This window comes from Bombina bombina, chromosome 3, assembly GCF_027579735.1.
Source record: "Bombina bombina isolate aBomBom1 chromosome 3, aBomBom1.pri, whole genome shotgun sequence".
Classification (NCBI taxonomy): Eukaryota; Metazoa; Chordata; class Amphibia; order Anura; family Bombinatoridae; genus Bombina; species Bombina bombina.
Window position 1 is genome coordinate 386,118,110 of NC_069501.1, and position 13,658 is coordinate 386,131,767.

General features: G+C 43.7%; 1 protein-coding gene across 2 annotated transcripts in view; it reads right to left on the reverse strand.

Moving 5' to 3' along the window:
* Nucleotides 1-222: 222 nt before the first annotated feature.
* LOC128653324 (serine/threonine-protein kinase 38) overlaps nt 223-13,658 on the reverse strand; it is a 347,496-nt gene continuing 334,060 nt past the window's right edge. For both annotated transcript variants that reach the window (XM_053706543.1, XM_053706544.1), the window contains exon 9: nt 223-358. In XM_053706543.1, the coding sequence (XP_053562518.1) occupies nt 288-358 (71 nt within the window). In that variant the 3' untranslated portion in view covers nt 223-287. The remainder of the gene's footprint in view (nt 359-13,658) is intronic.

Sequence of the window (13,658 nt, forward strand, 5' to 3'; positions counted from 1 at the left end):
AAAGAAAAAAAAAAAAAATTATTTATATGTCTAAGGAAGGTGGTAACACCCTGAAAACTTTCACTATTAAAAGATAAACCGTTTTACAAGTCCAGTGAGTGCTCTTTGTATGAACTGTGGATAATCTATCTGCAGCACCCCAGCAACACTATATGGGTCGTCTGGAGTGCTAGCCTACAGGACATATCTCTCTCTCAATCATAAATAATCTATATCCCATCCACTCCCCTAAATCTTCATCTATCAATATTTAACTAAAACAGTTTTTTGTTTTTTTTTAAACTTCATTAGCATACCAATTGTCGTCTGTTTCTTTTCCATGTTTCTGCTTTTCGCTTTGAATTCATGTTCTGGATATCTGAAAGCAAACAGGGTTCATTTAAATATCTGTATTATTTTTAACTATGAATACATCTTTTCAATACCTTTATCACAGCTATAACATATTCCGAAAGCTATGTAAAATTAAATGTGAAAAGCATTTTAAAAACAGAATTTATGTTTACCTGATAAATTACTTTCTCCAACGGTGTGTCCGGTCCACGGCGTCATCCTTACTTGTGGGATATTCTCTTCCCCAACAGGAAATGGCAAAGAGCCCAGCAAAGCTGGTCACATGATCCCTCCTAGGCTCCGTCTACCCCAGTCATTCGACCGACGTAAAGGAGGAATATTTGCATAGGAGAAACCATATGATACCGTGGTGACTGTAGTTAAAGAAAATAAATTATCAGACCTGATTAAAAAACCAGGGCGGGCCGTGGACCGGACACACCGTTGGAGAAAGTAATTTATCAGGTAAACATAAATTCTGTTTTCTCCAACATAGGTGTGTCCGGTCCACGGCGTCATCCTTACTTGTGGGAACCAATACCAAAGCTTTAGGACACGGATGAAGGGAGGGAGCAAATCAGGTCACCTAAATGGAAGGCACCACGGTTTGCAAAACCTTTCTCCCAAAAATAGCCTCAGAAGAAGCAAAAGTATCAAACTTGTAAAATTTGGTAAAAGTGTGCAGTGAAGACCAAGTCGCTGCCCTACATATCTGATCAACAGAAGCCTCGTTCTTGAAGGCCCATGTGGAAGCCACAGCCCTAGTGGAATGAGCTGTGATTCTTTCAGGAGGCTGCCGTCCGGCAGTCTCATAAGCCAATCTGATGATGCTTTTAATCCAAAAAGAGAGAGAGGTAGAAGTTGCTTTTTGACCTCTCCTTTTACCAGAATAAACAACAAACAAGGAAGATGTTTGTCTAAAATCCTTTGTAGCATCTAAATAGAATTTTAGAGCGCGAACAACATCCAAATTGTGCAACAAACGTTCCTTCTTTGAAACTGGATTCGGACACAAAGAAGGCACGACTATCTCCTGGTTAATGTTTTTGTTAGAAACAACTTTCGGAAGAAAACCAGGTTTAGTACGTAAAACCACCTTATCTGCATGGAAAACCAGATAAGGAGGAGAACACTGCAGAGCAGATAATTCTGAAACTCTTCTAGCAGAAGAAATTGCAACCAAAAACAAAACTTTCCAAGATAATAACTTAATATCAACGGAATGCAAGGGTTCAAACGGAACCCCCTGAAGAACTGAAAGAACTAAGTTGAGACTCCAAGGAGGAGTCAAAGGTTTGTAAACAGGCTTGATTCTAACCAGAGCCTGAACAAAGGCTTGAACATCTGACACAGCTGCCAGCTTTTTGTGAAGTAACACAGACAAGGCAGAAATCTGTCCCTTCAAGGAACTTGCCGATAATCCTTTCTCCAATCCTTCTTGAAGAAAGGATAGAATCTTAGGAATCTTTACCTTGTTCCAAGGGAATCCTTTAGATTCACACCAACAGATATATTTTTTCCATATTTTGTGGTAAATTTTTCTAGTTACAGGCTTTCTGGCCTGAACAAGAGTATCAATAACAGAATCTGAGAACCCTCGTTTTGATAAGATCAAGCGTTCAATCTCCAAGCAGTCAGCTGGAGTGAGACCAGATTCGGATGTTCGAACGGACCTTGAACAAGAAGGTCTCGTCTCAAAGGTAGCTTCCATGGTGGAGCCGATGACATATTCACCAGATCTGCATACCAAGTCCTGCGTGGCCACGCAGGAGCTATCAAGATCACCGACGCCCTCTCCTGATTGATCCTGGCTACCAGCCTGGGGATGAGAGGAAACGGCGGGAATACATAAGCTAGTTTGAAGGTCCAAGGTGCTACTAGTGCATCTACTAGAGTCGCCTTGGGATCCCTGGATCTGGACCCGTAGCAAGGAACCTTGAAGTTCTGACGAGAGGCCATCAGATCCATGTCTGGAATGCCCCACAATTGAGTAATTTGGGCAAAGATTTCCGGATGGAGTTCCCACTCCCCCGGATGTAATGTCTGACGACTCAGAAAATCCGCTTCCCAATTTTCCACCCCTGGAATGTGGATTGCGGACAGGTGGCAGGAGTGAGTCTCCGCCCATTGAATGATTTTGGTCACTTCTTCCATCGCCAGGGAACTCCTTGTTCCCCCCTGATGGTTGATGTACGCAACAGTCGTCATGTTGTCTGATTGAAACCGTATAAACTTGGCCTTTGCTAGCTGAGGCCAAGCCTTGAGAGCATTGAATATCGCTCTCAGTTCCAGAATATTTATCGGTAGAAGAGATTCTTCCCGAGACCAAAGACCCTGAGCTTTCAGGGGTCCCCAGACCGCGCCCCAGCCCATCAGACTGGCGTCGGTCGTGACAATGACCCACTCTGGTCTGCGGAAGGTCATCCCTTGTGACAGGTTGTCCAGGGACAGCCACCAACGGAGTGAGTCTCTGGTCCTCTGATTTACTTGAATCGTCGGAGACAAGTCTGTATAGTCCCCATTCCACTGACTGAGCATGCACAGTTGTAATGGTCTTAGATGAATGCGCGCAAAAGGAACTATGTCCATTGCCGCTACCATCAAACCTATTACTTCCATGCACTGCGCTATGGAAGGAAGAGGAACGGAATGAAGTGTTTGACAAGAGTTTAGAAGTTTTGTTTTTCTGGCCTCTGTCAGAAAAATCCTCATTTCTAAGGAGTCTATTATTGTTCCCAAGAAGGGAACCCTTGTTGACGGAGATAGAGAACTCTTTTCTACGTTCACTTTCCATCCGTGAGATCTGAGAAAGGCCAGGACTATGTCCGTGTGAGCCTTTGCTTGAGGAAGGGACGACGCTTGAATCAGAATGTCGTCCAAGTAAGGTACTACTGCAATGCCCCTTGGTCTTAGTACCGCTAGAAGGGACCCTAGTACCTTTGTGAAAATCCTTGGAGCAGTGGCTAATCCGAAAGGAAGTGCCACGAACTGGTAATGCTTGTCCAGGAATGCGAACCTTAGGAACCGATGATGTTCCTTGTGGATAGGAATATGTAGATACGCATCCTTTAAATCCACCGTGGTCATGAATTGACCTTCCTGGATGGAAGGAAGAATTGTTCGAATAGTTTCCATTTTGAACGATGGAACCTTGAGAAACTTGTTTAGGATCTTGAGATCCAAGATTGGTCTGAACGTTCCCTCTTTTTTGGGAACTACGAACAGATTGGAGTAGAACCCCATCCCTTGTTCTCCTAATGGAACAGGATGAATCACTCCCATTTTTAACAGGTCTTCTACACAATGTAAGAATGCCTGTCTCTTTATGTGGTCTGAAGACAATTGAGACCTGTGGAACCTCCCCCTTGGGGGAGGCCCCTTGAATTCCAGAAGATAACCTTGGGAGACTATTTCTAGTGCCCAAGGATCCAGAACATCTCTTGCCCAAGCCTGAGCGAAGAGAGAGAGTCTGCCCCCCACCAGATCCGGTCCCGGATCGGGGGCCAACATTTCATGCTGTCTTGGTAGCAGTGGCAGGCTTCTTGGCCTGCTTTCCCTTGTTCCAGCCTTGCATTGGTCTCCAGGCTGGCTTGGCTTGAGAAGTATTACCCTCTTGCTTAGAGGACGTAGCACTTGGGGCTGGTCCGTTTCTACGAAAGGGACGAAAATTAGGTTTATTTTTGGCCTTGAAAGACCTATCCTGAGGAAGGGCGTGGCCCTTACCCCCAGTGATATCAGAGATAATCTCTTTCAAGTCAGGGCCAAACAGCGTTTTCCCCTTGAAAGGAATGTTAAGCAATTTGTTCTTGGAAGACGCATCCGCTGACCAAGATTTCAACCAAAGCGCTCTGCGCGCCACAATAGCAAACCCAGAATTTTTTGCCGCTAACCTAGCCAATTGCAAAGTGGCGTCTAGGGTGAAAGAATTAGCCAATTTGAGAGCACGGATTCTGTCCATAATCTCCTCATAAGGAGGAGAATCACTATCGATCGCCTTTTCTAGCTCATCGAACCAGAAACACGCGGCTGTAGTGACAGGGACAATGCATGAAATTGGTTGTAGAAGGTAACCTTGCTGAACAAACATCTTTTTAAGCAAACCTAATTTTTTATCCATAGGATCTTTGAAAGCACAACTATCTTCTATGGGTATAGTGGTGCGTTTGTTTAAAGTAGAAACCGCCCCCTCGACCTTGGGGACTGTCTGCCATAAGTCCTTTCTGGGGTCGACCATGGGAAACAATTTTTTAAATATGGGGGGAGGGACGAAAGGTATACCGGGCCTTTCCCATTCTTTATTTACAATGTCCGCCACCCGCTTGGGTAAAGGAAAAGCTTCTGGGGGCCCCGGGACCTCTAGGAACTTGTCCATTTTACATAGTTTCTCTGGGATGATCAAATTCTCACAATCATCCAGAGTGGATAACACCTCCTTAAGCAGAGCGCGGAGATGTTCCAACTTAAATTTAAATGTAATCACATCGCTGAAATTTCTCCCTCTGACAAAACCTCCCTGGCCCCCTCAGACTGGTGTAGGGGCATATCAGAACCATTATCATCAGCGTCCTCATGCTCTTCAGTATCTAAAACAGAGCAGTCGCGCTTACGCTGATAAGTGGGCATTTTGGCTAAAATGTTTTTGATAGAATTATCCATTACAGCCGTTAATTGTTGCATAGTAAGGAGTATTGGCGCGCTAGATGTACTAGGGGCCTCCTGAGTGGGCAAGACTGGTGTAGACGAAGGAGGGAATGATGCAGTACCATGCTTACTCCCCTCACTTGAGGAATCATCTTGGGCATCATTTTCAGTGTCACATAAATCACATCTATTTAAATGAGAAGGAACCTTGGCTTCCCCACATTCAGAACACAGTCTATCTGGTAGTTCAGACATGTTAAACAGGCATAAACTTGATAACAAAGTACAAAAAACGTTTTAAAATAAAACCGTTACTGTCACTTTAAATTTTAAACTGAACACACTTTATTACTGCAATTGCGAAAAAGTATGAAGGAATTGTTCAAAATTCACCAAAATTTCACCACAGTGTCTTAAAGCCTTAAAAGTATTGCACACAATTTGGAAGCTTTAACCCTTAAAATAACGGAACCGGAGCCGTTTTTATCTTTAACCCCTTTACAGTCCCTGGTATCTGCTTTGCTGAGACCCAACCAAGCCCAAAGGGGAATACGATACCAAATGACGCCTTCAGAAAGTCTTTTTTATGTATCAGAGCTCCTCACACATGCGACTGCATGTCATGCTTCTCCAAAACAAGTGCGCAATACCGGTGCGAAAATGAGGCTCTGCCTATGATTAGGGAAAGCCCCTAGAGAATAAGGTGTCTAAAACAGTGCCTGCCGATATTATTTTACAAAAATACCCATATTAAATGATTCCTCAAGGCTAAATATGTTATATATGAATCGATTTAGCCCAGAAAATGTCTACAGTCTTAACAAGCCCTTGTGAAGCCCTTATTTACTCTGTAATAAAAATGGCTTACCGGATCCCATAGGGAAAATGACAGCTTCCAGCATTACATCGTCTTGTTAGAATGTGTCATACCTCAAGCAGCAAAAGTCTGCTCACTGTTCCCCCAACTGAAGTTAATTCCTCTCAACAGTCCTGTGTGGAACAGCCATCGATTTTAGTAACGGTTGCTAAAATCATTTTCCTCTTACAAACAGAAATCTTCATCTCTTTTCTGTTTCAGAGTAAATAGTACATACCAGCACTATTTTAAAATAACAAACTCTTGATTGAATAATAAAAACTACAGTTAAACACTAAAAAACTCTAAGCCATCTCCGTGGAGATGTTGCCTGTACAACGGCAAAGAGAATGACTGGGGTAGGCGGAGCCTAGGAGGGATCATGTGACCAGCTTTGCTGGGCTCTTTGCCATTTCCTGTTGGGGAAGAGAATATCCCACAAGTAAGGATGACGCCGTGGACCGGACACACCTATGTTGGAGAAAATACAAATAACATGTATTAAGTTTTTTTTATTTTTAGTTCTCCTGTATTTTCCATATTTAAATCTTATTGCTGCCAAACCCCTCGGTTTTCTCATTATGCCCAGTGTATTATGGGGTTCTACTGAGTAGAACAATCATGGCGGCCTGCATGCGCAGTTTTAATAGAGATGAATTCACACATGCGCATAGTGCTTCAGAAGACTCCGGGGTCGGCGCGTCATTACCCCAGGTGGGGAAGGCGCGCACCAGAGCACAGAACACGGAGGTATGTTTTATTAGATGTATATTTCTAATTATTATAATGTATTTTAAAGAAGTATTTTTAGACTTAGATTTCTAACCCTTTAATTTTCAAAGTATATTTATTTAATAAACCCTTTGGGAAAACAAAATTTATGCTTACCTGATAAATTTATTTCTCTTGTTGTGTATCCAGTCCACGGGTTCATCCATTACTTGTGGGATATTCTCCTTCCCAACAGGAAGCTGCAAGAGGACACCCACAGCAGAGCTGTCTATATAGCTCCTCCCCTAACTGCCACCCCCAGTCATTCGACCGAAGACAAGCAAGAAAAAAAGGAGAAACTATAGGGTGCAGTGGTGACTGTAGTTTAAAAATAAAAAACACCTGCCTTAAAATGACAGGGCGGGCCGTGGACTGGATACACCACAAGAGAAATAAATTTATCAGGTAAGCATAAATTTTGTTTTCTCTTGTAAAGGTGTATCCAGTCCACGGGTTCATCCATTACTTGTGGGATACCAATACCAAAGCTTTAGGACACGGATGAAGGGAGGGACAAGGCAGGAACTTAAACGGAAGGCACCACTGCCTGTAAGACCTTTCTCCCAAAAAAGCCTCCGAAGAAGCAAAAGTAACAAATTTATAGAATTTCGAAAAGGTATGAAGCGAAGACCAAGTCGCCGCCTTACAAATCTGTTCAACAGAGGCCTCATGTTTAAAAGCCCATGAGGAAGCTACTGCTCTAGTAGAATGAGCTGTAATTCTTTCAGGAGGCTGCTGGCCAGCAGTCTCATAAGCTAAGCGTATTATACTTCTTAGCCAAAAAGAAAGAGAAGTTAACGAAGCCTTTTGGCCTCTCCTCTGTCCAGAGTAGACAACAAACAAAGCAGATGTTTGCCGAAAATCCTTCGTAGCTTGTAAATAAAACTTTAAAGCACGAACCACATCAAGATTGTGTAATAGACGTTCCTTCTTTGAAGGAGGATTAGGACATAGTGAAGGAACAACAATCTCCTGATTGATATTCTTATTAGATACCCCCTTAGGAAGAAACCCAGGTTTGGTACGTAACACTACCTTATCTGCATGGAAAAACAGATAAGGGGAATCACATTGTAAAGCAGATAACTCCGAAACTCTTTGAGCCGAGGAGATAGCTACTAAAAACAGAACTTTCCAAGATAAAAGCTTAATATCTATGGAATGCAAAGGTTCAAACGGAACCCCTTGAAGAACTAAATTTAAACTCCATGGCGGAGCAACAGGTTTAAACACAGGCTTGATTCTAACTAAAGCCTGACAAAACGCCTGGACGTCTGGAACCTCAGCCAGACGTTTGTGCAAAAGAATAGACAGAGCAGAAATCTGTCCCTTTAAGGAACTAGCTGACAATCCCTTCTCCAATCCTTCTTGGAGAAAAAATAATATCCTATGAATCCTGACCTTACTCCATGAGTAACCCTTGGATTCACACCATTGAAGATATTTACACCATATCTTATGATAGATTTTCCTGGTGACAGGCTTTCGAGCCTGAATTAAGGTATCAATGACCGATTCGGAAAAACCACGCTTTGATAGAATCAAGCGTTCAATCTCCAAGCAGTCAGACGTAGAGAAATTAGATTTGGATGTTTGAAGGGACCTTGAAGTAGAAGGTCCTGCCTTAGCGGCAGAGTCCATGGTGGAAAAGATGACATGTCCACAAGATCTGCATACCAAGAACTGCGTGGCCACGCAGGGGCTATCAAGATCACCGAAGCACTCTCCTGCTTGATCTTACCAATCAGACGAGGGAGCAGAGGAAACGGTGGAAACACATAAGCCAGGCTGAAGGACCAGGGCGCTGCTAGAGCATCTATCAGCGCTGCCTTGGGATCCCTGGACCTGGACCCGTAACAAGGAAGCTTGGCGTTCTGACGAGACGCCATGAGATCCAGTTCTGGTTTGCCCCATAGTTGAATCAACTGGGCAAATACCTCCGGATGGAGCTCCCACTCCCCTGGATGAAAAGTCTGCCGACTTAGAAAATCAGTCTCCCAGTTCTCTACTCTTGGGATATGGATAGCTGAGAGATGGCAAGAGTGAACCTCTGCCCATAGAATTATCTTTGAAACATTGCCAGGGGGCTCCTTGTTCCCCCCCTGATGGTTGATATAGGCTACAGTCGTGATGTTGTCAGACTGAAATCAGATGAACCTGACCGCAGCTAGCTGAGGCCAAGCCTGAAGAGCATTGAATATCGCTCTTAGTTCCAGAATGTTTATCGGAAGGAGGGCCTCCTCCTGAGTCCACGAACCCTGAGCCTTCAGGGAGTTCCAGACTGCACCCCAGCCCAGAAGGCTGGCATCTGTCGTTACTATAGTCCATTCTGGCCTGCGGAAACTCATTCCCTTGGACAGATGGACCCAAGATAGCCACCAGAGAAGAGAATCCCTGGTCTCTTAATCCAGATTTAGTAGAGGGGACAAATGTGTAATCCCCATTCCACTGATTGAGCATGCAAAGTTGCAGTGGTCTGAGATGTAGGCGGACAAACGGAACTATGTCCATTGCCGCTACCATTAATCCGATTATCTCCATACACTAAGCCACTGACGGATGGGAAGTGGAATAAAGAGCACGGCAGGAAGTTAGAAGTTTTGACAACCTGACCTCTGTCAGATAAATCTTCATTTCTACTGAGTCTATCAGAGTTCCTAGGAAGGAAACTCTTGTGAGAGGGGGGAGAGAGAACTCTTTCCTTCGTTCACCGTCCTTCCATACTCTTCAGTTATGTGTGAGAACAGCAATGGACCTTAGTTACAAACCGCTAAGATCATCAAAACCTCCAGGCAGAATTCTTCTTCCAATTTCTGCCTGAGAGTAAAAACAGTACAACGCCAGTACCGTTTAAAAACAACAAACTTTTGATTGAAGGTTAAAAACTACACTAAGTCACCACATCTCTCTTGATACTTCCTTTCTTGTCGAGAGCTGCAAGAGAATGACTGGGGGTGGCAGTTAGGGGAGGAGCTATATAGACAGCTCTGCTGTGGGTGTCCTCTTGCAGCTTCCTGTTGGGAAGGAGAATATCCCACAAGTAATGGATGAACCCGTGGACTGGATACACCTTTACAAGAGAAATTAGCCCTGCAAACCATTTACCTAGGAAGATCAAACATGGAATCGGACGTAAACGTTTTATATAAATGTCTAATTTTCTATTGAATGTTTTCTTTCTTTGTTTTTTTCATAACTTTACAAGAAGAATCCAGTATATTTTAATATGTTATTGTATTTCAAACACTATATACACACACACACGACACCTCACACATCTAAGCTGTTTTTATATATACATACCTCTGTTTTATTTGCATAGAGACTACTCAAAGCTTGTCCTTTAGCTTAAGTGAGACAATATTCCGCTAGCTACACAGTATTGTAAATACAGCTACCGACTCGTCTCCTAGTTAGTATTTTTCAACTACACGGTAAAGTCTCCCCTCCCTCCCCACACTTAAAATTTATGCTTACCTGATAAATTAAATTTATTTCATGGTGGTGAGTCTCACAAAAAAAACATTTTTCTGCCTTTTAAATTGGGTGGGGCTTGTAGACTCAGCATAAAAGAAAACTATAATGTGGTGAGATTCCACATTCCATTACACATGGGAATTTATACTCAAGCTGTGGAGTCCACAAGTAATGCCAGGCAGTAAGTTCTATAAAATTGCTGCCTGGAGCACTTTCCTACCAAAGGCTGCATCAAAAGAAGTAAAAAAACATAAGCAGTAGAATGTTGCAAATTTGCTCTACAGAAGACTCATTTTTAAAAGGCCAAGAAGTAGAAACAGATCTGGTATTGAGCGCTGTAATGTATTTTGCAGGAGACTTACCGGCCTCCAAGTTAGCCTTGTAAACCAGAAGTTTCAACCAAGAAGCTAAGGTAACTGCTGAAGAATTCTGGCCTTACGAGAAACTGAAAAAAATGAACAAACAGACTAGAGGACTGCCTAAAAAACAAATTATGCTTACCTAATATTTTTTTTTCTTCTGTGGGAAAAAGTCCACAGCCGCATTCATTACTTATGGGAAATAAGAACCTGGCCACCAGGAGGAGGCAAAGACCCACCAGTCAAAGGCTTAAATACTCCTTCCACTTCCCCTATACCCAGTCATTCAGCCGAGGAACAAGGAACAGTGGAAGAAGCATCAAGCTGAAAAGGTGCCAGAAGACAAAAAAACAACAACGCATCAAAAACGGGCGGGGGGCTGTGGACTCTTTCCCACGGAAGAAAAGAAAATTATCAGGTAAGCATAATTTATGTTTTTCATCCTAATGGGAAAGAGTCCATAGCTGCATTCATTACTTATGGAAAATTTATACCCAAGCCAAAGAGGACACAGAATGCCAAAACGGGAGGGTAAGAGGCGGACCACATGAAGGCACCACCCAAAAACACATTCACATTCTCGTCCAAAAAAAAGAGGGAACAAGAACCCTTTGAAAAACCAAAAGGTGGCGCCATTAACGCAAATCTACCAACAGGTGATAGAACCTGAACGGTCACCACAGACGCCAACCAAGAACACAGCCCCCAAGAACACCATTTCTCGAGGCAACAGCCCAGCCGCAGCCACTCAACCAATTAGAGGGTCCAACAAACTATTCCCAAAGGGAACACAAACCTAAAATAAAGAGGGAAAAAAAAACTCAGGTCATTAAGACAACCCACACCATTGGACAGATGTTCTCCGACCCCTGTCCCCATGACAGGAACCATATCAGAATACAATAAAGCCAGATGAGAACAAACCGATCTCAAAGACCATAAAGCGTCCAAACAGCTAAACAGCAGGGACCAAGGGCACTCCTATGATAACCCGGACACCAAGGGCAAAACCCCTACCAGCTAACAGGAGAAAACAAACCCAGTCCCACCCCCCAGACCACAGTAGACTGGGGGTGCCGTACTAGCAAGTATCCATACCAGAGATGGATCAGTGAAAAAAGAAGCCGGACAGAAAGGTGGAGCTAGTGGTGCATTCTAAAAAAAGAAATACCCCAACTTGCTCTTGCTTACAATCAAGACATTACAACCACTACAGGCCACAGAGCCATATGTCAAAACCTCTCTGAGCGCACAGCCAATGAATCTGGTTAGGATTTGTGCAGGGATGCAAAAGCAACCCCTCCAAAATACTGGTAGCTAGACAAGCCAACAGGCCACTATGGTCTGAAAACCGGCACACATCACCCCTCAAGAAAATGGGGAGGAATAAACAGACACTTAAGAAAAAAACACGACTAGAACCCTGAGATAAACCACCTAGAAATGGGTGATAACAGTCCCAACAGCCAGCCCGTCTCCAAACCACGGACCACCAGAACCCATCACTCTACAAAGACAAAAAAGGCCCCCGGTGGGAAACACAAGATAAATACTCGTCCCCCAAATCTCAGAAACCACCTGAGGATGAGTACCCGGACATCGAGCACCCAAAGTGCGTCTTCCGCCAAAGAGGTCTGGCAAAAGCCATAAGGGAACAACTATGTGAAACCTCAGAGAGACAATCACTCAAGCCCCCTAAGACCGTCCGTCAGGCGACTAAAACCGAAGTGGGGGAAAAGGTTCAACACTATCATAGACCCTACAGGTCAAAAACGAGACCAGGACATAAGGCGAAAAGCAGGGCCTCATGGAGACAAACCCCCAGTCCAGCTTCACAACCAGGTAGTGAACAGGAAACTCCCGAACTTCCCCATAAATGAGAGACAAGGGAGCTCATCCTAACCTCGATCCTAAGTTCCAAGGAAAAACACAGGGACAAAAAGATAGGAGAAACCAGCCGCTGGAGCCGTAGAACCACATCCAGATTCCCACTGAAATCTAATAGGGAGGGCCCAACATAAAACTCCCCGAGTCTGATCCGACCAACAAACTCCACGAAGGAGACACTGTGATGAAAACCGCAACCAAAATTCAACACACAGTAAAAACCTAGGACAGAGGTCAACCTGTCCTAAACACTAAAAAGGGGTGACATAAAGACCTATGAACTCTAGTGGCAGCACCGTAAAAAAGGTGAACCACATAACCCGAGCATAAAGCTTCCAGAGGCGAGGATAGAGAAAACAACCACCTCTGGAGGTCCCATTAGTAACAACTACCGCCATGGAAGGATAGAGGACACCACAATCCTTCAGATCAGAAGGCAGACGCTTCACGCCTGGGTTCAAACCCCAACCGTCTACTATAGGAGCGACGGAGCAAACCACTACGCCACATATCCTTCAAATTTGTGCCAGACTACTAAAGAGTCCACGTATCGATCAAACTAGACCATGACCACGAGTCAAAAAAGCATCTAAAATGTCATAACCGCACAAAGGTCTAAATGAAGTATTAGTGTAGCTTTTTTTTTTTTTAAATGAAAAAAAAACAAATGCTGAACAAGTGAACCAGCAAGTGCCGCCGGACCAGCCAGGCAAAACGTGCGTCACTAAAGAGCAACAAGACAGACTAACAATTCTGTAGAAAAAAGTAAATCAAGCAATCCCAGAATTCCCAGAGGGAAGAAAAACCTGAAATAAATAATCCTGACCGGATAAAAGAAAGAAACAAACAAGGGCACCCGCAGGCATCCGCCCTTAAGGAACCATGTTTCTGTAGTACCTGACGGACAGAGACTGCAACCTTCAGAAAAACAAAATTTATGCTTACCTGATAAATTTCTTTCTTTTGCAATGTACCGAGTCCACGGATTCATCCTAACTTGTGGGATATTGTTCTTCCTGACAGGAAGTAGCAAAGAGAGCACCACAGCAGAGCTGTCTATATAGCTCCCCCCTTAACTCCAACCCCCAGTCATTCGACCGAAGGCCAAGGAAGAAAAGGAGAAACTATAAGGTGCAGAGGTGACTGAAGTTTACATAAAAAAATACTATCTGTCTTGAATAGACAGGGCGGGCCGTGGACTCAGTACATCGCAAAAGAAAGAAATTTATCAGGTAAGCATACATTTTGTTTTCTTTTGCAAGATGTACCAAGTCCACGGATTCATCCTAACTTGTGGGATACCAAAGCTTAAGGACACGGATGAAGAGAGGGAC